The 22,747-nt window shown below is 51.1% G+C and overlaps 8 protein-coding genes across 8 annotated transcripts, besides 2 other annotated features; all 8 read right to left on the bottom strand.

The window, feature by feature from the left end:
- Positions 1 to 22,747: part of a sequence feature (sequence corresponds to BAC RPCI93-10K10) that runs on past both edges of the window.
- On the bottom strand, positions 119 to 2,749 carry Tb927.8.7090 (hypothetical protein, conserved; the record flags this gene model as incomplete). The annotated part of the gene is made up of 1 exon (XM_842446.1): positions 119 to 2,749. The coding sequence occupies one exon, from the start codon at positions 2,747 to 2,749 to the stop codon at positions 119 to 121; it is 2,631 nt and encodes an 876-aa protein (XP_847539.1).
- Tb927.8.7080 (hypothetical protein, conserved) lies at positions 3,549 to 8,114 on the bottom strand (the record flags this gene model as incomplete). The annotated part of the gene is made up of 1 exon (XM_842445.1): positions 3,549 to 8,114. The coding sequence occupies one exon, from the start codon at positions 8,112 to 8,114 to the stop codon at positions 3,549 to 3,551; it is 4,566 nt and encodes a 1,521-aa protein (XP_847538.1).
- Positions 8,972 to 9,922, bottom strand: Tb927.8.7070 (hypothetical protein, conserved; the record flags this gene model as incomplete). The annotated part of the gene is made up of 1 exon (XM_842444.1): positions 8,972 to 9,922. One exon carries the CDS (start codon positions 9,920 to 9,922, stop codon positions 8,972 to 8,974), a length of 951 nt encoding a protein of 316 aa, XP_847537.1.
- Positions 10,508 to 15,244, bottom strand: Tb927.8.7060 (hypothetical protein, conserved; the record flags this gene model as incomplete). The annotated part of the gene is made up of 1 exon (XM_842443.1): positions 10,508 to 15,244. One exon carries the CDS (start codon positions 15,242 to 15,244, stop codon positions 10,508 to 10,510), a length of 4,737 nt encoding a protein of 1,578 aa, XP_847536.1.
- Positions 11,574 to 13,753: a sequence feature (Region contains nine 124 bp repeats in tandem, number of repeats uncertain.).
- On the bottom strand, positions 15,505 to 16,869 carry Tb927.8.7050 (mu-adaptin 4, putative; the record flags this gene model as incomplete). The annotated part of the gene is made up of 1 exon (XM_842442.1): positions 15,505 to 16,869. The coding sequence occupies one exon, from the start codon at positions 16,867 to 16,869 to the stop codon at positions 15,505 to 15,507; it is 1,365 nt and encodes a 454-aa protein (XP_847535.1).
- Tb927.8.7040 (hypothetical protein, conserved) lies at positions 17,219 to 17,788 on the bottom strand (the record flags this gene model as incomplete). Its single annotated transcript, XM_842441.1, has 1 exon — positions 17,219 to 17,788. The coding sequence occupies one exon, from the start codon at positions 17,786 to 17,788 to the stop codon at positions 17,219 to 17,221; it is 570 nt and encodes a 189-aa protein (XP_847534.1).
- On the bottom strand, positions 18,195 to 19,106 carry Tb927.8.7030 (hypothetical protein, conserved; the record flags this gene model as incomplete). Its single annotated transcript, XM_842440.1, has 1 exon — positions 18,195 to 19,106. One exon carries the CDS (start codon positions 19,104 to 19,106, stop codon positions 18,195 to 18,197), a length of 912 nt encoding a protein of 303 aa, XP_847533.1.
- Tb927.8.7020 (peptidase, putative) lies at positions 19,485 to 22,679 on the bottom strand (the record flags this gene model as incomplete). The annotated part of the gene is made up of 1 exon (XM_842439.1): positions 19,485 to 22,679. One exon carries the CDS (start codon positions 22,677 to 22,679, stop codon positions 19,485 to 19,487), a length of 3,195 nt encoding a protein of 1,064 aa, XP_847532.1.

The raw sequence follows: 22,747 nt of genomic DNA, 5'->3' as shown, positions 1-22,747 counted from the left end.
AGCGGTCTCAGCCCGCAGCGTGCTACTACTTGTTAAAGCGGTTGGGAAAGCCCGAAACGGTTTCCCCAAAGATATGCAGACGGACCGTCACCCCCTACGTCATCAGGTGTTTACACGTTCATTCAACGGCAGTTGCAGATGGTGACTCAGATCGAGACCGTTTTGAGGGAGGTTCACTCGATGGGTCACCTTCTTCATTATCATTTTCTTGATCACAACGGTCATTTGACTGAAACCCATTTCTGCTCGTATTTTGCTGTGCAGTAGCTGTGCTATGAGTCTCGGGTGGAGACTGGTCGGCAAACGCTCCAAAAACCACCGGTGGCGTCTGTTGGCTCATCTGCGGAATATCAACACCAAACTCAGCCATCAACGACTCAAACTCGGTGTCCTTACCACCCCAAAGACCACGGTCCAGCGTACTCGCCACACTTGAGGTATCGGCGTCGACAGAAGCGGCTTCTTCGGGTGTCTCCAGCAGTGAGTGCTCCAAACGGGCTGCAAGAGCAGGGCAGCGCTGCCTCATGCGCTTGCCGTATGTTTGCCACAATCGGTTTCCAGTGTCTTGACAGATACTCTTGCTGTTCGCGTAAGTGTCAGAAACCTCCTCACTTACATTAGTAATGGGAAAACTTCCATCTTCGCCGGATCCCAACAAATGCACGAAAGGATTATTGACCCCTCCGTGAAATGGTGGGTGGCGCAGCATGTCCCCCTTTTCAGAACGTATTGCTCGGCACACGCATTCAATAATGTGGGCAAGCGATGAACTGAGAACGCTGTTACTTCTAGGACTGCACGCTAAATAGCGAACCATGATTGCGTCAAGCAGCGCTCCACCATCGTCGAGCAACAGCAACGAAACGATCCACTGTTTGCCACACTGCAACAGCGAAGCAATAAACGACGCAACAGACGCCTGCACGTTGGCGGCCGAACGGACGGAAGACTGTAGTGCGACATTCAGACGTTGCAGGAGACCGCACCGCTGTAGCACGGTGGCAAGTGAGCGGCTGAGGGGGCCATCAACGGCACCAACAAGTGCTGTCAACACTCGCAGTATGTGAAGGATGCGTGCCTCCAGTTGCGAACCTCGTGCCACATGGTCTATTGAGTGTAAGGCGTCCATGAGCCAATCCGTAAGCAATAGTAGCGGCGCCCGACGTTTCCCATCTTCTCCCCCTAACCAAAATCGTATGATGTCGCACTTGGACGATGTGCTCATCGTCACGTTAACCGCCGATTGCGGATACGCACAAGTGACGCAAGAAACCACAACGTCCACCGCCGCCTGCAACTCAGCATTATTACAGCTTACCACAACACATTGCAGCAACAACTCAAGTAAGCAGCCTTCAGGCTCAGAGCGACTTTCTTCGATGAGCGCGGCACGACCTGGAGGGTAGAATATGAGGCAGTTGCTAATGATATCACACACCATCGACAGCGCCATTCCTGGTGATATGTCAGCTGGTATTGGTCTCTGTTGCTGCCTTTCTTCCCATGTCGTTGTACCGTACAAGGCCACCGCCTCAGAAACAACGAAACGAAGAAAGGGCATGAGCGAGGAAGTGACTATAGACTCGAATATGGAAAATTTGTATTCCATAGGCATTGCAGCCATTCGCACTGTCCTGCACATGTCATGCAGAAAGGCGACAACTTCAAAGGCAAGTTTAACGTCGTCATAAGCACGCCCAAAAGCTTCCGGTAGAAAGCGGCGCGACCTACAAATGTCGTCCACCAGCTGGCCCTTGTTAGTCATTATGTAATTGTTGAGCAGAGAAGAAGGGCTGGCGTCCGCCTCATCAAGGGAGACTGGAAGCATGTCTTTCAGGCAACTACACGCATGCAGTTCGTGAATCTTCAACACAGTGCTCTCTGGAAGCATAAGCGGATTACGAAATGTCGCACGCCGTTGGGCAATGTCAACGAAACCCGATTGACTATCACACCTTCCAATAGCAAACTGCACAACATGGAGAACCCTGTCAATAACCTCCCTGTCAATAAATTGTGAGATAATTTTCCCGTCTGTACAGAACGGTTGATGTAAGAGTGTAGTTGTGATTGTCCCTATGAGGTTCATGCCCCGCTGGTCGTTGTCGTCTTTGCAATATTCAAATAGGCCTACCAACTCCTTAATGTACGTCTCATGACTCCGAACGAATAGTCCGAAGCGCTGTGGGTTCGTCTGCATCACAGAAATAATAGTTGGAAGATTTTCACGGCATACCAACCAGTTTCTGCAGAGTGCCAGAGGTCCTCCACACCCATCAATGTAGCCCTCAGCCTCACTCCCAGCGACTACAAGACCTCCTCCGTCGTCACCACCATTGTTCATCCCCCCGACTTCGGTTGGAGGCCGACGTGAGCGCTGGTAATCTAATATTTCCGAATAGATCTTATCGCATCCCTCTTTTGTGTTGAAGCTGCAAGAGAGAAGGCGACCAAGCGCCACATCTGACCACAAGAGAATGGTTTCCTGCTGAACAACGTAGATATCCTCGAGGCTAATGGGCGTACTGATTAACAGCTCTCGCGGGTTACCAATATCAACCATTTCCAGACACCCAACTGTTTGCTCCGCCCTATCGCCACATCCCCCTTCGTAGCTATCTTCTGCTTCGTTGGCCACGGTGCGCATTACAATAAACACAATGCCGACGCCCATTTCCGCCCACGATTCCTCGTCCGACATGGCTGTGTACAACTTCGCCTTGGTGAGAGGGTCAGGTCCATCATCCATCTCTGTGCCGCAACAATCGTTGTGCGTGGGTAAATCCCAGCTTGAGCGAGAGAAATCCTTATAAACAATAAGTATTTATGTGTGCCTAGTATAAACTTGTGTGCGAGCCACACTTTAGTAAATTTAAGCGGGACTGTACTTGACTCCCTCGTGTTCTCGATCTATTGAACTATCCTTCACACCTCACCCTAGGTGGTACGCGTGCTTCCTGGGTGCGTTATGGTCTTCACTGTACAGTGACACCCCAATTCCTTCCTGCCGCACAGTGTACCTGGCAGCAGTGTTTCCTACAAGAATGTCGGATGCAAGGAAACAACAAAAAAAGAAACGAAGAAAAAAAATAACGATAAGTAAAATGACGAAGGTTAAGCATTTTTAGAATAAGCAGAGTGAATGAACTTGCACGGGGCCACACGGTAGATGGCCGTGGTGTATGGAAGCGAAGCCATGCTTCAAAGCCGAACAGTCACTGACATGCGGATGTATGTATATAACGGATGGGGAAAGGGGTATATATGAAGAAGTGTATAGGAGTCATATATAAATGGAGAATACAGATCACACGTTCCCACGCCGTGACTATAGCAACATGAACATTCCCCATAAAAGTAACGGTTCTATCAAAGTTGTATCTAATCCAAAACTCTCATCTTTTGAAAACACTTTGCGCCCAAAAGCCGGAGAAACAACCCCGGGGATGGGGGTGATGTTCACAAAAAGGAAGAGCAGCATCCAGAAGTAAGCACAGAAAGAAGAGTGCCGAATGTGCGTAAAATGACTTTTCCCGTCAACTGGAGGGTTATTGCTCGGGGAGGGAAAGAGAGCGGCCATACTCCATAAGCTCATCGACCTGGGCCACGAGTTTGTTGAGTTGCTCAAGCCGGCTGCGATTTTTGTCGTGTTGTTGTTGTAACATATCGGAGTAACGGGCAATAGATTGAACTACCTCCGCTTTGCTCCTTTCACGCTGCAGTGGCGAATCGCAACGACAGCAAAGCCATGGCTGAGATGATGTAACTCCACCCTCTGCGCCTGCAGAAGAACGCAGCGGACACTCTGTGGGCCGTTTGCACCCTTCCTCTGCCCCTGCTTCTTGTTCGGCATCATTTTGCTGCTGCTGCTGCCGAATCAGTTGCTGCAATGCCTCCATTTGTTTTTCATTGTCATCTTTTTCCTTTTGGTATTGGGCATTGGTTCGGCCGAGTGTCGTTAACAACAGTTCCATGCACTCACGTAACTCCGATGCGCCCCTGCTGTACCTCCTCTCGCCCTCTATGCACTCTTGCCTGAACCACTCCCCTGCGCAGCACGTTAAATACAACTGCGCCTTTTCGTTCGTATGCTCACAGGCCAAGCCAACCATCTCCTCCATAAGCTGCAGCAAATCGCCGGTTGCAAGTCCATAGCCGGTACCATCCTTGTGGCTACCGCATATCCCCTTCTTTAGTGATTCAATAGTGGTTCGTTGCTCGTCGACCGTTGTGCGGAGGCGGTCACACTCAATGGCATGATGCATCGCCATTGTCTTCAGCTCCGTTTTAAGCCCTTTCACCTCGTTGTGTGCCTCTTCCAGTTGCTTCTGTGTTTCCAGCCCCACTAACTCCCGCTTCTGCTCAGCAGTACTGGTACTCGCCATGAGCTCCTCAACCTGGGCAGTGAGTCGCTTTCCTTCCGCCCGTAGCACACACATTTCTCGCTCATAGTTTGCACGCGCGGCAGCGGCTGCTTTCTGCATTTTCTCCTCCCGTCGCCGATGCTCCTTCAAGTGCTGCTGCAGCTCAGTCACCTCCTTCTTGTGTTGTTCGTTGATCTTCTCCAGCGTAGAGAGCAGCGAGTCCACAAGCTGTTGCGATTCGCTCAGCCGCTGCTGCAGCTCCCCACTGTTTTGCTGCTCTTGCTTCTTCACAGTCCCCTCTGCAGTACTCGCGTCTACTTCCTCGGCCTGCTGTCCTTCTGACGCAGCCTTTGCTGACTCTATAAGATATCCGCCACCGCTTCCTCCCACCACTTTCGATAACTCGAACAACTGCTCCACATCTTGCTTGTGGCGTAGGAGCAGTGTATTGGAAAAACCGTCCAAGTCCGCCAGCGTTTGCAGGGAGGCACTGAATTCACCTGTACGTACAACTACATCTTTCTCCAACGAAGCGAGCGTCCGTTCATACTGCCTTATGGTGTCACGTAGAGCACTGTTTAGTTCGTTCTCCTTCTGGGCCTCCTCTAACTGTGCAGACAGGCGCGCCGTCTCCGCCCTGAGCATGCAGATCTCTCGACTTTGGCTTGCACTAGCAATATCAACGGCTCTCTGCGCCTTTTCCTCTTGTAACTTTTGATCCTCCACTTGCTCCTCTAACTTCATTACTTCCACCTGATGATGATACCTCTCCTCCTCCAAGGTGGCAAGTAGCGACTCTATTTGTTTTTGTGCATCGAGCAGCTTTTGGTGTGCCTTCTCATCCTGGACCTTGTATTCGTCTATCCGTCTCCGCAATGCACCAACATCCTCCTTATACCGGTTCTTTTCTTCCTCTATTTTGGCCTGAAGTGATTTGATGTCTTGCTGGGAGGCCAAAAGTTTCTCTTTAACAAGCTCATTATGCTCCCACTGCTCCCCTACACGCCGCTGCAACACCTCCACCTCCTTCTCGTAGCGGTCCCTACTTTCTCTTACTGACGCAAGTTGAGATTCTATTCGCTTCTGAGTTGCCCTTTCCTTTTCCTGTTGTGCCTGCAGCTGCTCCAGCTGCAGTCTCAAGTTGTTGGTGTTTGATTCCGACTTCTCCCACTGCTCCTGCAAGAACTTGATGCGATCAGCTGCCTCCTGCTGCTGGTAAGGCGCCTCTGCATCTGCGGCTCCAGAAACGGCTATGCGCTTTTCCAGAAAAGACTGGTACTGCTGTAGTTCCTCCACTATCGCTTTGTGCGCACACTGCTGTGCAACAATAGCATCCGCAGCGGCGCTCCACACCGCACTCGCGACGTTGTGAGTGTACTCTATAACCGTGTCCCGTTCAGCTAAAATGAAATGCATGACACTGTTCAACTGTATACCACCGGGACTTTTATGGGGATCCCCACTGACAGCAACTAAGGGTGTCCATGGCGGGTGACACACCCCCATCAATTGCTCTACGTCCCCCACCCGCACACACGTTTCCGTGGGAGACGAGCTGACCCCACTGGTGGTACTATACCGCAAGCGCTCCATGTTTGTGACGTTACTTTGCTGATCCACACCTTGCCCTCGCTGCAGTAATACTTCACTCGCGTTGTCCCACCCCGAATGGTGTGGTTGCATCTGAAGTGACCCTGATTCCTTGCTTGGTGCACTAATGGTGTGCTGCGTCGACTCGTCCAGGCTCCTGACGGAGCCAATAGTGATACACGACCTCGTTTTGTCTGCCACTCGCTTGTGTCGCCTTCGCTCAGTGCTCAACAACCAACAATTGAATGCACTCCGCGCACAATACTCAGCAACGAGAGCACCAACATGATGAAGCTGCTTCAGCGAGTTGTCGAGCTGGACCTGCATTGCAGCACATTTCTGTCTCATCACCGCGGTGTTGTGATCCGCTGTCATTCTATCAAGAGCCTTGCGAGTACGCAGCTCGCTGTAGCGTAGCTCCATGCGCCGTGCATGCTCTGCTTCGAGCAAGCACTCTAGTTTTGAAGCAAACCAGGCCGACACTTGAGCATTTTGTGTATCTAGTAACTCAGCGTTGTACGACCTAAGCTGCCCCACTTCCTCTTGAAGTGAAGCGCAAAGCGTACTCGTCTCCGAAAGCTCAGCAAGCGTCTCCTCCGACAACACCTCCGCTTGCGAGCAGCTCCTCCACGACCCGACCAACTTCAGAGCCGAATCTTCCAACTGAATAATACACCGTCGGTCCATCTCCTCCATTACTACTAGCCGCTGCTGCTGGGCCACTATTCTTTCATCGTGTAGCCGCCTATTTTGGCGACGAACCTCCGCATGTCTCTGCCACAGGACCCAGTAGCCATGCATACGTTGCGTGGTAGTGACACGAAGTAACCGTTGTGAGAAGGTCTCCTTCAGGCTACGAATGACGATGTTTCGCTCATGCAACTCATTATTGCACCCATCTAAGAGTTCCCCCGCCTCCGCGCAGCGGCGCTCAAGTTCTTGAACGCGAGCTTTCAGCGACTCTATTACCTCGTGCCGCTGCTGCAACAACAGGGCTTCCAATTCGTTACAATACTGATTCGAATCGTTGTTCGCTGCCAGCGCCTCGTTATACAGTGCAAGTGCTTTCTCCTTGACACAATCAGCAACAAGACCACAAAGCGCCTCGGTCCACTGCTTATGCTTCGAAGTTTCAAATACCCTACACCGCAACACTTCATCCTGCTGTTGTCGACGTACTTCAGCGATGACTACTTCCTCCATGAGCATCGCCTGGCGCTCCTCATAGTACTGCGATAGTTCCTCCTGCTGTCGAATGTAAGTGTCGGTCCGCTCCTTGAACTCACGCACCATCCCGTCTACCACTGACCTAAGCCGCAATATTTCCTCATGCTGCTGTCGTTGCAGCTTCAGTCCCGCGTCAGGTCTTTTGGCATCTAAAGCTTCTATAAGTACATCGTGTTGCCGTTGCAGCTCCTCTTCCGCGTGTTGTAGCTTCATACTCAGCTCCTCATGCTTTTGCTGTTCCTTTCGCATCAACGAGCGCATCATCTGCAAGTGCCATCGGTGGAAACAGCGCTGCCGCAAAACAACTACAGCCCGAGCTGCTGCAAAGCTCTTGGCAAGTGTCGTCCTCATTCTTCCTAGCTCCTGCGCTACAATGTTTCTTTCGCAACCAGCGACCAGACTTGCCGTGCGCCTACGCCACTTATGCAGCGCGCGCGCAAGCACCCGCCGCTCCGTTACCCGTCTCACTAAATCTGCTGCGTTGTGGCGCACTTCGTCGATGCAGTCGTCCTTAGCTGTGAGTTTGGCATGTAATTCCCACTCCCACTGTTGTTTGAGGTTGCGCTGGCCCTCGATGTAGCGCTGCATTGCCTGCTTCACCGCATTTATTTTCAACTCCTGCTCGCTCCTTTCCGTTTGTTGTTGTTGTTGAGGTGCCTCCTGCGGCACCGCGTTGTTGTTCGGTTTTTGTTGTATTGGGTCCTTTAGTAGGTTTCGCATCAGCCGCACGCCCCTTTCTAGATGCTGCACTGCATCTTCTTGTTTACTCTGCGCCCTCAGTTGATGCAGCAACGCATCGTTATTCACATAGTCTGCTGAGGTTTTGATAGCCTCTTTGCCCTCGTCCTGCAGGTGGCGGAGTTGGATCAAGTCGTACTGCGCATGGAGCACAGCGGACTGTGCCCGCTTGAGTACGTCCACCAACTCTTCCATTGCACTTGCTTTCAATTGTTACACCACGAGTTTTTTTTTTTCAAAAAAAAAATGGGAGCAAAAGCACGGTAGAGGAGGGGGAGCAACGAAGAGAACGATGTGCTGAAGTCTGTTATTAAAGGATGTGAGAGCTGATGACGTCGGCTACGCGGGTAAGCGAATGAAGTCTGTGGACGCGAAGATTCCCTTTGCCTCCCGCCTGCGGCAACCAAGGGTAAATGAAGGGCCGAAAGTTCCGCAACCAACGTTCTACAAATCTATAGCGTCATTTTATTTGATCTTGTTACACACCGTAGGGTGGCGACACCACAGCCCGAAGAAAAAAAAAATCCGCCATCAGCCATCTTATCACAACGAAGGTACCAACCACAGGCCCCGCTACAGCAGAATCATACACATCGGCTGGAATGTGATGATACTTCTCCGCAAAAAAAGCAGAAATACAGGCTCCTGAGTTTTATTACCGCATCTCCGGTGGCTTCACCAACGGTAACGCCATTCCCACTATCAGTCGCCACTGTAATGAAATGGTCGAAATTTCAAATAACTCTAACTATGTGCGGGAACATATGAGCAACCTACTGTAAACCTAAAGGCAATATAAGGAGATAAGGTGAGGGAAAGAGAACGAGCGAGGAACCCATCAGAAGACACTGTTGGTTTGGATCTATGTCCTAGCCGATTAACATATTCAATTACGATCTACGCACGGAACCCAGTACGGCATCAGTGTTTACCGTTACTAGCGTCAGTCAATGGTATCTTGCAAAAGCGAGCTTCTAACCGTCTATGAAGACCAGAATGGTGTTTTCATTTACCATCTATTGTGTACGAGAGTGTGCCGAGTTTCTTTATAGTCAGTTCACACTCTGCGACCGCGGCGTGCCTAGCGCCGGGAGGCGAAGGCACGGGAATTCTTCGCGTTGGGGTGTTCCTCTGTCCGGGTGGATGGATGACACGTTGCACGAGTAAAGGGAAGAGTCCTTATTGGACGGAGTGGCTGACGTAGATGGCGTGTTGTGCTTCTCGCCATAAGCAAGCTTACATGAAGGTTCCTTTGTCGCACTCCATGGCGAGTTGCGTGGCGTGCTTTCGTATGGTTGGCCGTCGCTCTGCAGCTCCTGTCGCCTGTTTGATCCACTGTGCCCTGTGCTGCTCAATCCGTATTTAATACTACTGGGAACTGACAACGGCGTTGATTTAGATGCCGTGTCCCACAGGAGACCTTCCATACCATCTTCCAATTGTCTCTTCACCACCTGCGGCGTGGAGCACAAGGGTAGTGCTGCTGATGTCTGTATGGGTCCACCAACTGGGCCTCTCGACCAGTGGAGTTGCAGCCACTTCAAAAAGTAGCGCCTGTACACCTGTTGCTCAATGGTGAACTTCAAAGCGCGGTAAGCCTGAAGAATTTGGCGGGCATTGTTGTGAATTGTGAGCGCGCGCCTCGTAGCCACTTCTGCATTCTCTGGATTTTTCTCTTCCACGGAACAGAACGACGTGAAATCTGCCCTCGAGGTGAACAACACCCTAGAAGTGTTTACGCTATGTTCATTTAGCTGCATCTGCGGAGCATCTTCGCCGCTGTTGTCCAAGTCGGAAAGGACAATAGAATGCACATTGGTGTGTTGCCGTTGCTTCTCTTCTCCGTCCCTCACGTATGGCTGTGTCGTGTCGTGGTATCTTAAGCTGTTCTTGCTCCAAATGGTCGGAGAATCACGCTCATGTAGACCGCTGTCTTCTTCGAACCGTAGTGTCTCCTGTTGAACGCCTTTGAGAGACCCATCCAAGCAAGCGGCTTCCCACATGTTTTCCTATCCCACGGAGATATCTACCTGGGGAGGGGGGGAGGGGAGGGAGAGTTATGGCACGCTGTCACACGTTCAGTGCAGTTGATCTATCCTTTAGCACACGCCACCTGTATCTCTATGCGCTTATGTGGGTGGGCGGGTGGACGATGTTTGGCTCGATTTCTATGCTTCGCGTCTTCCACTGGCCCCAACAAGAGATAGGAAACAGACAGAATGCTACAAAGGATAGGGAAAGCAACAAACCCCAAAATCGAAGGACAAATGCGGTGTACACAAAATGAATATGAAGGTAGGCGTGAAGTAGGAATCAAAGCAACAGTGAGAAAACAACAAAGAGAAAATGGCATTTCTAAACCATCTATCAGGAGCAATTTTTTTCCACCAATTTTTCTCGCCACGTGAAAGAATGAGCAAGCTGACGCACATACGGCCTTGACTAGGTCCTGCACCGCGGCGCATCCAACTGACACTCACAATAACTCTTCCGGTGGAAACAGAGTCGCACAGTATACATTATAAATAATTAGGACCGGATAAACTCTCCGTTCCATATACCCGCCCCAACATCACTGTCAACTCACATCACGCCATCGATATCGGCGTGGTCACATCGTCAGACGGGTACGAAAAGCTTGTTTCTGCTGAACATATGCTCCTGTGGCGGCTGCCCGATGACACATAATCATCTTCATCCGGTGGCACCATTCTATAGTGGGACCTTGGTTGCCCAAGTCGCTTCCTACGCAAATGATTGTAGACGTAATCTGCCGAGTGATAGTTGTCACCTAAAAGCAACTTAAGACTCCTCGCAGTGAGATTACGTATCTTAGAGGGATCACTGTGTGGGTTGTTGACGCCATGTGCTCTGGAGGAGGTGGGGGCGGCTGCGGCTGCGGCTGCGGCAAGTGAAGCTACCACGGCGGTGGTGGGAACAAAGCCACATGACGAGTCATCCACACAACTTCCACAGGTAGTGGGTGATTGTCCTATAGTGGATGCAGTTCGTGTCGTACAATGCTTTGCCAACCCTTTCCAGGTGAGAAAGTACCGTCGCATAAGCCCCAGATAATTTCTATTGCGGAGCGTAGCGTATGTTGACAAAACGGAACGACCCGCCGGGGAGTCGACTCTAACCCCCTTGTTTTCTGTGCGATGATGCCTCGGAACCAGTATATCCTCTCCCCTAATTCGTATCTTCGATGGAGTCCACAGTCGAGGGGAGGAGGAACGAGTGGAGATGACGCAACCGTCCCCATTATCCGATGATGGACGCCTGACCTCGGATAATGTTTTCCTAGTGCCTGCTCCAGAAAAACTCACGCGAGAAGAGTTTGGCACAATCACCGAGCGTGCTCCGGAGCGTAAAATGGGCGGCAGCGAATCAGTCTCTCCGTTATCAAAGCAGCTTTTCAGACTGCGCGGTGTTAGACTTGATTCACCAGTAAAGGTATCACGCGATTCACTCTGTACCTCATCTCTGACACCACTATTTCCTTGCGGGCTCTCCCCCAAAGAGTCCACAATAACATCGGACGTCATAAAGTCCCCTACGATGTTGTTCGTTCCCAAGCCAGCGTCCGATAGCGACTCCAGAGAAACAGTGGAGTTGACCCACGAGCACCTATCTTCAGAAATATCAGCAGTTATAATCCGCGCTGTTTGTAAACCAGAAGGAGTAGCTCCAACAATGGCATTTGGTTCTAACAGCGTCTCGAATGCAATACTGGAGGTGTCATCGCGCAGCCTCTCATTAGTGGTTTGCGGTTCCGCCCTCCGCGCTGTTTGTAAACCAGAAGGAGTAGCTCCAACAATGGCATTTGGTTCTAACAGTGTCTCGAATGCAATACTGGAGGTGTCATCGCGCAGCCTCTCATTAGTGGTTTGCGGTTCCGCCCTCCGCGCTGTTTGTAAACCAGAAGGAGTAGCTCCAACAATGGCATTTGGTTCTAACAGTGTCTCGAATGCAATACTGGAGGTGTCATCGCGCAGCCTCTCATTAGTGGTTTGCGGTTCCGCCCTCCGCGCTGTTTGTAAACCAGAAGGAGTAGCTCCAACAATGGCATTTGGTTCTAACAGCGTCTCGAATGCAATACTGGAGGTGTCATCGCGCAGCCTCTCATTAGTGGTTTGCGGTTCCGCCCTCCGCGCTGTTTGTAAACCAGAAAGAGTAGCTCCAACAATGGCATTTGGTTCTAACAGCGTCTCGAATGCAATACTGGAGGTGTCATCGCGCAGCCTCTCATTAGTGGTTTGCGGTTCCGCCCTCCGCGCTGTTTGTAAACCAGAAGGAGTAGCTCCAACAATGGCATTTGGTTCTAACAGTGTCTCGAATGCAATACTGGAGGTGTCATCGCGCAGCCTCTCATTAGTGGTTTGCGGTTCCGCCCTCCGCGCTGTTTGTAAACCAGAAGGAGTAGCTCCAACAATGGCATTTGGTTCTAACAGCGTCTCGAATGCAATACTGGAGGTGTCATCGCGCAGCCTCTCATTAGTGGTTTGCGGTTCCGCCCTCCGCGCTGTTTGTAAACCAGAAAGAGTAGCTCCAACAATGGCATTTGGTTCTAACAGCGTCTCGAATGCAATACTGGAGGTGTCATCGCGCAGCCTCTCATTAGTGGTTTGCGGTTCCGCCCTCCGCGCTGTTTGTAAACCAGAAGGAGTAGCTCCAACAATGGCATTTGGTTCTAACAGCGTCTCGAATGCAATACTGGAGGTGTCATCGCGCAGCCTCTCATTAGTGGTTTGCGGTTCCGCCCTCCGCGCTGTTTGTAAACCAGAAGGAGTAGCTCCAACAATGGCATTTGGTTCTAACAGTGTCTCGAATGCAATACTGGAGGTGTCATCGCGCAGCCTCTCATTAGTGGTTTGCGGTTCCGCCCTCCGCGCTGTTTGTAAACCAGAAAGAGTAGCTCCAACAATGGCATTTGGTTCTAACAGCGTCTCGAATGCAATACTGGAGGTGTCATCGCGCAGCCTCTCATTAGTGGTTTGCGGTTCCGCCCTCCGCGCTGTTTGTAAACCAGAAAGAGTAGCTCCAACAATGGCATTTGGTTCTAACAGCGTCTCGAATGCAATACTGGAGGTGTCATCGCGCAGCCTCTCATTAGTGGTTTGCGGTTCCGCCCTCCGCGCTGTTTGTAAACCAGAAGGAGTAGCTCCAACAATGGCATTTGGTTCTAACAGCGTCTCGAATGCAATACTGGAGGTGTCATCGCGCAGCCTCTCATTAGTGGTTTGCGGTTCCGCCCTCCGCGCTGTTTGTAAACCAGAAAGAGTAGCTCCAACAATGGCATTTGGTTCTAACAGCGTCTCGAATGCAATACTGGAGGTGTCATCGCGCAGCCTCTCATTAGTGGTTTGCGGTTCCGCCCTCCGGGCTGTTTGTAAACCAGAAGGAGTAGCTCCAACAATGGCATTTGGTTCTAACAGTGTCTCGAATGCAATACTGGAGGTGTCATCGCGCAGCCTCTCATTAGTGGTTTGCGGTTCCGCCCTCCGGGCTGTTTGTAAACCAGAAGGAGTAGCTCCAACAATGGCATTTGGTTCTAACAGCGTCTCGAATGCAATACTGGAGGTGTCATCGCGCAGCCTCTCATTAGTGGTTTGCGGTTCCGCCCTCCGCGCTGTTTGTAAACCAGAAGGAGTAGCTCCAACAATGGCATTTGGTTCTAACAGCGTCTCGAATGCAATACTGGAGGTGTCATCGCGCAGCCTCTCATTAGTGGTTTGCGGTTCCGCCCTCCGCGCTGTTTGTAAACCAGAAAGAGTAGCTCCAACAATGGCATTTGGTTCTAACAGCGTCTCGAATGCAATACTGGAGGTGTCATCCTGCAGTTTCCCACGCCCGTCTAGCAGTTCCCGAAAAAAAGGCACACACGAACCCGTGGACAGATTCATTTTATGTCTGCAGTGACCTGCTTGACCCGCCTTCGTTGGCCCATCAACTTCAGTGACATCAGAGACTTCAACAATATTAAGCTGACAGGAGTCGTTGTCGTGTCCTAAGGAATGTTTGCAACGGTTTTTTCCAGGGTGGCCGTGGGACTGAGTTGCATAGTGGTCGTTTTTTTGCAGCAGGCACTTTTCATAATCGAATTCTTCCGTATCAATGCTATCGACAGACGAGGTAAGTTCGTATGGAACATTGGTCCGCCGTGCCACCGACGTCATTGGCCAATCAGTGAGGCTCTTCCCTGTGTTTTCGTTGTTCACCGTCCCTTTTCTCGGGCTTGTGCTTGAAAAATGATCATCAAATGAAGCAATACTGCAACTGGCAATGCGTGGCGCCGGACCGCCAACATGCTCATTGGTGGCGGTGCCGGTGTTCTTTTTCGACGAGCAGTTGCCACGTAGAGCAGGGGATGGTACAGCTGATAAGTACGGGGAGCTGCCCTGCACCTTCCTCTTGTCATCACACTCTCTATTTCTTTCGATGACAGAGTGTGGGTCAAAGGGAAGGGACGTTGCACTTTTCATGGTTCGTGGGGACGCGGATGATTTACCACGGGGAGGCAGACCCGTCGGCCACCCCAGGCACGACGCTGAGCCTACACACGTAGCTGCAGCGGCTGGAAAGCCCTTTACCCCTACCCAGGCGCCCCTTCTCCTGGCCACAGCGTTATATTCTTCGCTAAGGTCTATGGATGGACGTTTGCTAGTAGGCAAAGAGCGAGGCGTCGATTGCGCAAATGCACTCAAAACCTTTTCTCTGGCAGTTCTGGCGTTGAACTCCCGCCGAAGTAGCGCCGCCCGTGTCTGCCGAGGTGACCTCAGAATTAAGGCGTCTCCAGTAAAGCGCGGGTTGACATGTTTGTTGCCGGCGGCGGTGGTCACCGCAGTGGTAGCGACCTCAACGAGGCTTGGGCTGACATATCCTGTTTCGCTGTCAGAAGATGCCCGCCCTGTGCACTGCGGACCCCATTGGGCACCTAACAACTCCTCCACCGTTTTCGGTGGACCTGGCACGTCACGTGAGCTTTTCAAGGAGAAAGAGCCACTACGTGGTGGAAGTGCTGCAAAAACCCCATCGTCCTTACTTCCCTTCCTCTCCCTTTTATCTCTGATATCAATCACGACTCTTATGGGTGACGGCGGTTTAAGGTCCAGGTCTGGGGCAATCACACCCGACTCCCTAATCCGCCTCCATGGAATTCCTCTTGTGGACTTTACCGGCCTTACCGCCGCGTCCGCCTGCTGTATGGGAGGGATGTCGAAGAAAAGCGGCTCCTTACTATAGTCTACGTCTTTCTCTTCTAACCGCTCGGACGAGCGCTGGTCGGCGGTAACCCACAGAGCTGAGTTGGAAGTCGAGCCCTTCATCGTATTCGATCCAGACAACTGAGTTGGAGACCTATTTCGTTTATTGGACGAGGGGGGAGGAAACAACTAAAATGGGAAGCAAAGGATGCCATAAGACGGTGACACTAATATGCGTATATACATTTCAAATAAAGCAGTATGAGACGATAAAAGCTCGAAAACCACAGGAAACAGTGGTGACAGCAGCAATCTCAACAAGCTTGCCGCCAATCGCGGCGTTCACTGCGACGTGCAGAACTCCATAAAAGTGACAAAACACTTCAATGTGTTCGGAATACGTAGGAATCAGCTAACACAATGTTTCTAATCCAACGTGACGGGTTGTAAGCATCGCTACGCTCTGTGATATCCAGTGCCTTGACGCTGAGACCTGTCAGACTGTACTGCGGGACCTCAAACTCCACCGAGATGGGGCCTAATTTGCGGTGAACATCCGGTTTCACCGCTGTACCCGTACTGAGACGAATGCTGCAGACCTCTTCGGCCGTCCCCAAGAGCTTCTCAATGCTCCACACGGCACAACACTCTTCTTTCCTGTGCTCAAATGCTTGTCCTGAGACGTCCGCCTTAAGCTCCGCTGCCGCAGCGGTACAGAACGGTGGTGTAGGAACAGTGACGGTGACGTTTATGGCGTAACGGCCGGCGGGAATAGCCGCCCGCACGCGCAATTCCAGTTCTAACTGATGCTCTGACAACTCGACCAGCGAATGTGCGAGATGGAGCGGCATCGTGGTCGCTGAAATACTACAGTGATAACTCATGAGCGTGAACTCTCCCTCCGGTGGGTGGATTGAGAGCAGTCGCTCAGACTCGAATTTGTTGTAGTCAGCCTCGTCGTGGAAGTTGACGTAATCAAGTAAGGAAGAAGAAAGCTCATACCCCCTAACGCCAAATCCACCGCTCAAGAACAGGTTAAGAACTGGGGTACCCACAAGAAAACTTTTCATGACGATTGAGCCATCAACACCTACCACCACCACCTGTCCAGCAGCGTCAAATACGGCATGAAGGCGCTCAATTAAATCCACATAAATCTCGTTTCTCTGCTCCGCAGATGCCTTCATAACGGACGTTTCTGTTGCATCACTGCACCGTGTCTGTTCCAAAATATCCCCGATGCCTAAGCTATCGACAAGGTAATCCATGGATATGAAGTTATCCCGCATTACAGGAACGATGTCGTTAAAAATATACGGCCGCAGCCGTTTCGTGCTCAGTTCCTGAGGTATGCCGAGGTCAAGCACTTCATCCAACAACTCGTACACTAACGTGAAGTTTTGTCGCACTGCTTTTTCTGAGATGGAACCCAAGTAGTCCCTGATGACCTCCAAAATGCGAAGGAGCATGTCCAGCGTCAGACTCGGCGACGTGTTTGTCAGCGATGTGCAAACAAAAAGAAGTTCGTTACGCTTGACGAAGCAAAAGTGTACACCCTTTTCCGTGAAGAATGGAGGGCAGTCGCCCTCAGGCGCTGAGTGCCGAATGAGCCTCCTGTGGGTTCCATCCCAGAATTTGTAAGTGCGAAAGAAAGTCTCATCGGTGTTGGAAGGGGCATCTCGTTTGTAGTCCTTAAAGACAATTCTCTCACCACGAGGAGAAAGGATGAACACTTGCGAAATGGGCATCTTTTACGCTGGCTGACACGGATGAGGGGTGTGCCTCCCGCCGGCAAGAGACAAAGAGTCCGGAGAGCAGAAAGCAATGTCGTCACTAGACCACACATAAGTGCCGGACGACACGGCGTCACGAGTGGGAAGTGCAGACAGAGCACCTTTTATGTGTTTGCCCAGATGCCATGAGGAGGACACATTCACAAAAAGTAGCTAGGGGGATTTAAACAAACAAACAAAAAATGGTGACCTACATACATCGCTAGTGCCCCCCTACTACGTACTGGAGAACTATATATATATATAACGAGCAACTCAGGGGGAAGCAGCCGTAGTGTCCCCCCTCTCTTCATCTATTTTTCTGTCATTTCGCTGCTGCTCGCGTGTCAACATAACACTGGCGCAGGCCGCTTGTCATGCGATCAATATCTTTCGTCAGCTCGCCATTTTTGTCCAGAATCAACTGCAACTGCTGCTCAGCACGCTGAACATTTTGCCTCCACTTTCGAATGAGTGTATTTACCAACTCCAGCGTCTGCTCAGCTTCCTCCTCCACACGTGCCTCTGTCGCCCTGCAGGCCCGCTCGGCCCGCCGCCTAGAGCCAGATGCAAAAAACCACGTGAACAGTGTTAAAACAACACAAGCTGCTGGGATGTTATGCTCTTCCTTCCACTTGTGCTGTGCGATACCAACGGCGTGCGATTGGACAGCACTGAAGTCCCGCCGTCTCACCGCGTCAAGTATTTCTGCCGTGGGAATGCTATATTCCTCTTTTTCTTCATCCTTCCCAACGGCTTTGGGTGTTGTTGCGGTCGGATTGGCACTGCCAGTGACAGGCTGGTTGGGCCCAGGGTTAGTACTTGAAGTAAAGCGATATGAGGTGTTCCACACAACTAAAGGGGAAAACCTTGCTCCAAGAAATGACTTACGCATCGCTCACACGAATACTCTTCTGCTTCCTTTATTGGATATGTCCACCTTCTCTACAACCCACAAAAAGAAAGTGGAAGGTGGTGAGGAAAATAAATAAATAGAGGAATAAAAACGAACAGATACTTCATCGACAATCAGCAATGTCACCTCTAGGCGCGATGTGCCTTTAATCAACTACATGGAAGCGCGGTACTTACGTTAAAGAGCTAAATGCCACTTTTCGTAGATAAGCAAGAGTAACCCGGTAAGCTCCACAGACTCGCCATATGGCAACAGTGTAGAGGCAAATATAAAAAGGGGAAAGGTGTTGTGAGGAAGGAAGGGAAGAACTGAGACACATATCCGCCGGCACTATATAGAAGAGACGAAGCTAGAAGAGTTGTAAAAATAGACGCTGTAGCACCACTTAGTCGCTTCCCACTATTTGCACCTCAGAAGACCGCGCCAACACCACAACGAAAGCGAAACTCATCGGTGGTAAGCGTACTACAGACATCTGCTGCCGCTCTAAAAAACACCAACTTAAAATACCCTCGTCACAATCCAGCTCGACTCGAATGCGTGCGTTAGCCGCGTATGTGACACCCGTTCTTTCCATCACGGCCTCGCCGAAGTTATGCACCGTTCGACCGTCGTTCCAGCAAAGTGCAAACCCCTCCCACTGGTCTACGCTGTCTGCCCACATTTTCTCTTTGTCACGCGAAATAACTCCGACTGCCATCGTATCACATCGAAGCACATTGAACGTGATGCGGTACTTTCCCCTGCGGCAATAAGACCCAGCCGTGGCGCACACAACATCAGAGAAGAGGCGACCGCTGCAGGGTAGCGGGCAGAAAGGGCCTTCCACTACAACGGCATAACGTGAGGACCAGGAGCGTAGAAGGCCGTAGAAACGTGCCTCTGCATAGCAGGCATCGCGGTAGGCCTCCGGAATGGGATTTTTATATCCGCGCAGCAAATTCAGCAACATTCCGAAGAGCATAGGGTTCCTACACGGAACCTCGATGGCATTTTCAACGCCTCGGTCAGCAGTGTGCTGTTGGAAATGCTTCACGGCCATGAGGAAGAGCACCGACTGTGGATCCTTCAGTAGCAACTCGCGCCGCACACAAAAATCCTTTCCGTCCACACGAAAACTAACAACATCAGGGAGTGCTACGTTAAAGTTGCAAAGCTCGCGTTGCAATGATCTCAGCCTTGCGACTACTCGCTCGGACCAGGCGTTAGAGGTCGGTGTAACGGCGGCGGCATAAGGAGCCACCTGCTCCACTACCGTGCTTACGGCAGCGGCCTCCTCATCGGAATCGACATACATGAGGCAAAAGAATCACGCACCAGAATAATGAGGTGCAACCTAACAATGCTTACCTTCTCTTACACTACTTACTGAGCCGCTGATGGTCAAAAGCGCAGTACTTTGAGACAGCGCCTCGGCACGCAAATGCACAAATGACAGAAGATGTAGTGGCCAAGGTGGTATGTTCAACACATCCCGAGAAGAATTAGATCATTAGATAAATGAAGCGGTTCCCTGGACGACCCGTATACACCGGGCACGGATACACCACTCCCCTCTCGAAAATGAAAAAAAAAACATTCGCCTACACGAAGCACCCTTTCCACTGAAGTTTGGTATCCGCAACGCTGTCACAAAAAAAACAACAAACAAACCTACCCACCACGTTCAATACACCTAGAAGGTCCTGCAACGAATGACAGGGAGGTTTGCCTGAAACTCTTGGGGCGAACCGTACCTCTTAATGGCGATGCGCATCGGTACCGCTGTGAAATCGGGAAGATTCAACACGCAGCCCCGGTTGGCGGCAGCTACATCGTCTCCATCGATGGGCTGCGCTCCTTCACACGGTCGCCGTGACGGCAACGCCACCTCCTCCTGGTCTGTATTAAACGCATCCGTTGCTGCGGATGCAGAACTGTTGACAATAGTCAACACTGCCTTTCTGTGAGGGTTGGAGTTCGCAACATATGTCTGAAAGAACTCCCTTACCATTTGGGGACTCACCTGTTCGAGTGCAGCTACTACTGCCTCCTTCCCCTGAATACCCAAGGGGTTCAGATAGCGTCCGCTTAAGTCATCGCAGTCGTGATCGGCTGAATCCGGTAGTTTCTTCCTCGCTTCGATAAGACCACTCACAACAGTCTGCACATCAGTCTCGCTGCATACCGCGACAAGCTTTTCCTCGACAGCAGCTAAGAATGCGATGATGCGGGAAAAGAGATACAGTCCATCAACACCCTCAACAGCACTCTGCACACCGAATTGCAAGTGAGCAGTGCCTTGCAAGCGAAGGGACCTTGAGAAAACAATGTAGCCAAGTGCTTCCTTTGTTCGAAGTTCATTGAAAAAACTGGATGAGAGTAACTTATTCATGCAGTCACAAAGCGCCCGCACCATGGCAGTTTCCTCACCAACATAAATGTCAAGCAGCACTGCCACGTTGGGGTTTTCCGGGTTGAAAGGGGGATAACTCATGACGCTGACGACCGGAGTGCCAAGTTTGGAGGAGTCGCGGCTGAAGGCATACGCATCACGAAATCGGGGAATAGACTCCTTAGGGGCAGGAGGCACGTTCATGCAAGATAGTTTCTTTTCCATCGTATCCAGCAAACATTCACGCATGTAGGAAGCGGAAGGTATGTTGCCTGCTATGAAGCACTCAAAGTATATTCCGCTTCTGAGATACTCATCAACGAAGGATAGGTATTCCTTGTAGGAGATCGATGAGGCTGCATTGAGTATTTCATCAAAGGTATACATAACCACCTTCCCCACCTTCACGAACGCGTCATTCACCAGCTCGTACGGCTGTTTAGCAGCGCTGCCGACCAGGTGTCGCAGTGCTACCTCCGAGTAAGTATTGTACTTTTCAGCCGTGCCACGGAGGACATTTGGGCTAAAGAACTTCTCGAACAGTGAGAAAAAAAAATCCACTATTCTCTGCTGAGGTCCCGTGACGCTAAGTGAAATCCCCCCAGTGCTCAATTCAACACTGTTTTCCAGAGAGGCAAGTACACCAAAATAACTGACTTCAGCGAGGGCATCCTTCAATATGCTCCGCATGACACGCGCGTAGAAACGGTTCTTTGGCGTGGCATACACACACGGTGACAACGCGCACCAATGGATCGACGACTTGAAAGTTTGGTAGTGCCATACATTTTTCCGCATGAGTGTGACACCGTACATAGTATTGAACGTTTCAACCGCCGGCTCACAATGACCGTCAGAGCTCCCCTCATTATAAAGCGTGAAGTCCGTAGCGAGGAATGGGTTGGGGGGTGGAAGCGACAAACCAGCTTGGGTCGGTTTGTGAAGGCTAGCCGCCCAACGCCGAAGAAGGTCATCAGGGACTCGACAAAGGGAAAACTTTGTTTTGTGGAAGCGCGTTGCGCAGTTGCATGGTATCTGCGCGAAATTGGGCAGAGTGTGAAACACACTTGAGGCACATTGCTCCTCCTCGGATTCCTCGGCATCTTCCTCCTCCTCCTCTATAGCTGACTCCGGGCCCTCCTCACGTGGTGTGTCGTCGTCCGTACTGCAAGGCATATCTCCCCACATGAACGTTATAACACATTTCTCGGGTGTTAGTTGGGCGACGTATTCCTCGGTTGCATGAATATCATCCTCCAGTACTCTATTTCCAGAAACCCAACAGTTTGGCAGGTCGGTCTCGTTAGCCGAATAGGCCAACTCAACGCAGTGATCCGCATACCCACTAATATCACACGATTCAAATGAAAGCAACTCCTCTGATTTCATATGCTCATACACTGAAGTGTCTACGTGGGCGGTCTGTCCAATGCCCTGATAAACCATGTCGATGACGTCCGGAATGCACCGTACGCCGTCAAGTGTAAGTGATATATCAACGCAAAAGAGCTCATTGTCGTCATCAATTCTTCGAGGACCAACACTCATTGCAACTGCGAGCCCCTGCTGCCGCAGGATACCAAACACGGAGGAGTCACACTCATGACCCAAGATATAAGAGACATAGCCCGAGGGACTCGACCGCCACAGAGATGAATGTGATTTCACGGGCCAAATCATGGCAATGCTTCGCGTCTTCCTCACCGTTCGAACATTCAACCACAATCCTCCCGAGGCTGTCGAGCGCAAAAGCGGGTCACTGGGCTGCATGAAACGAAACGGTGATGGCTCCCCCACACGCATTTTTGAAAGAGGCTCCTCAATAATGCTTAGCACCCATTCGGGAGGAAACGCGCTGTATACCGCTATGCATGCAGCTCCCGAAACGTAATGCGCTTCAAAGAACTTCAGCAGCTGCTCACGGATGTCAACCTGTTTTTGCAGTGGTTCATCCCAAAGTGTTGTCATATTGCCATTGCCATAGCGGCTTCTTGGGTGCCGCGGATCACAAAGAGAGCGGAGTAACTCGTCCTGACGCCAGAAATCCACACTATGGTTTTTCTCATCTTCACTATGAACCGCCTTCACCTCACGGGATATGGAGCTCGCATCGAAACTTGGGGCGATGAAAAACTCAACAAACCGCTCCAGTGCTCCTTGGAGTGCATCCTGTGCCACGGTAAAGTAGTACGTTGTGCCACGATCTGCTGTCCAAGCGTTGCAGTAGCCACCGTTCTTTGTGATGTAGTCGCTGTATTCACCTTCACTTGGGTACTTCTCCGTCCCCATGAACAGCATGTGCTCACAGAAATGCGCCAGTCCGGGGAGCACCTCCGGGTCGTTGAGCTGACCGGCGCGTATGTTCATCGCTGCGGCTGGCACGCGTGCATTGGGGTCCTGCACCACAATGCACTTTACTCCATTTTTGAAAATATAGCCAAAGTGCTGGACGCGAAGAACTGAAGGGGTGACGATGCGGACTTCCTCCCGCGTCATCTGCTCGTGGTCACTGTTGTTAAATACGCGATATGCTGGTGCGCGTGCATGTGTTCATGTTTTGACAA

Source organism: Trypanosoma brucei, chromosome 8 (genome assembly GCF_000002445.2).
Source record: "Trypanosoma brucei brucei TREU927 chromosome 8, complete sequence".
Taxonomy (NCBI): domain Eukaryota; phylum Euglenozoa; class Kinetoplastea; order Trypanosomatida; family Trypanosomatidae; genus Trypanosoma; species Trypanosoma brucei.
Note: the sequence above shows the minus strand (reverse complement) of the source record. Positions and strands in the feature narration are given on the sequence as shown.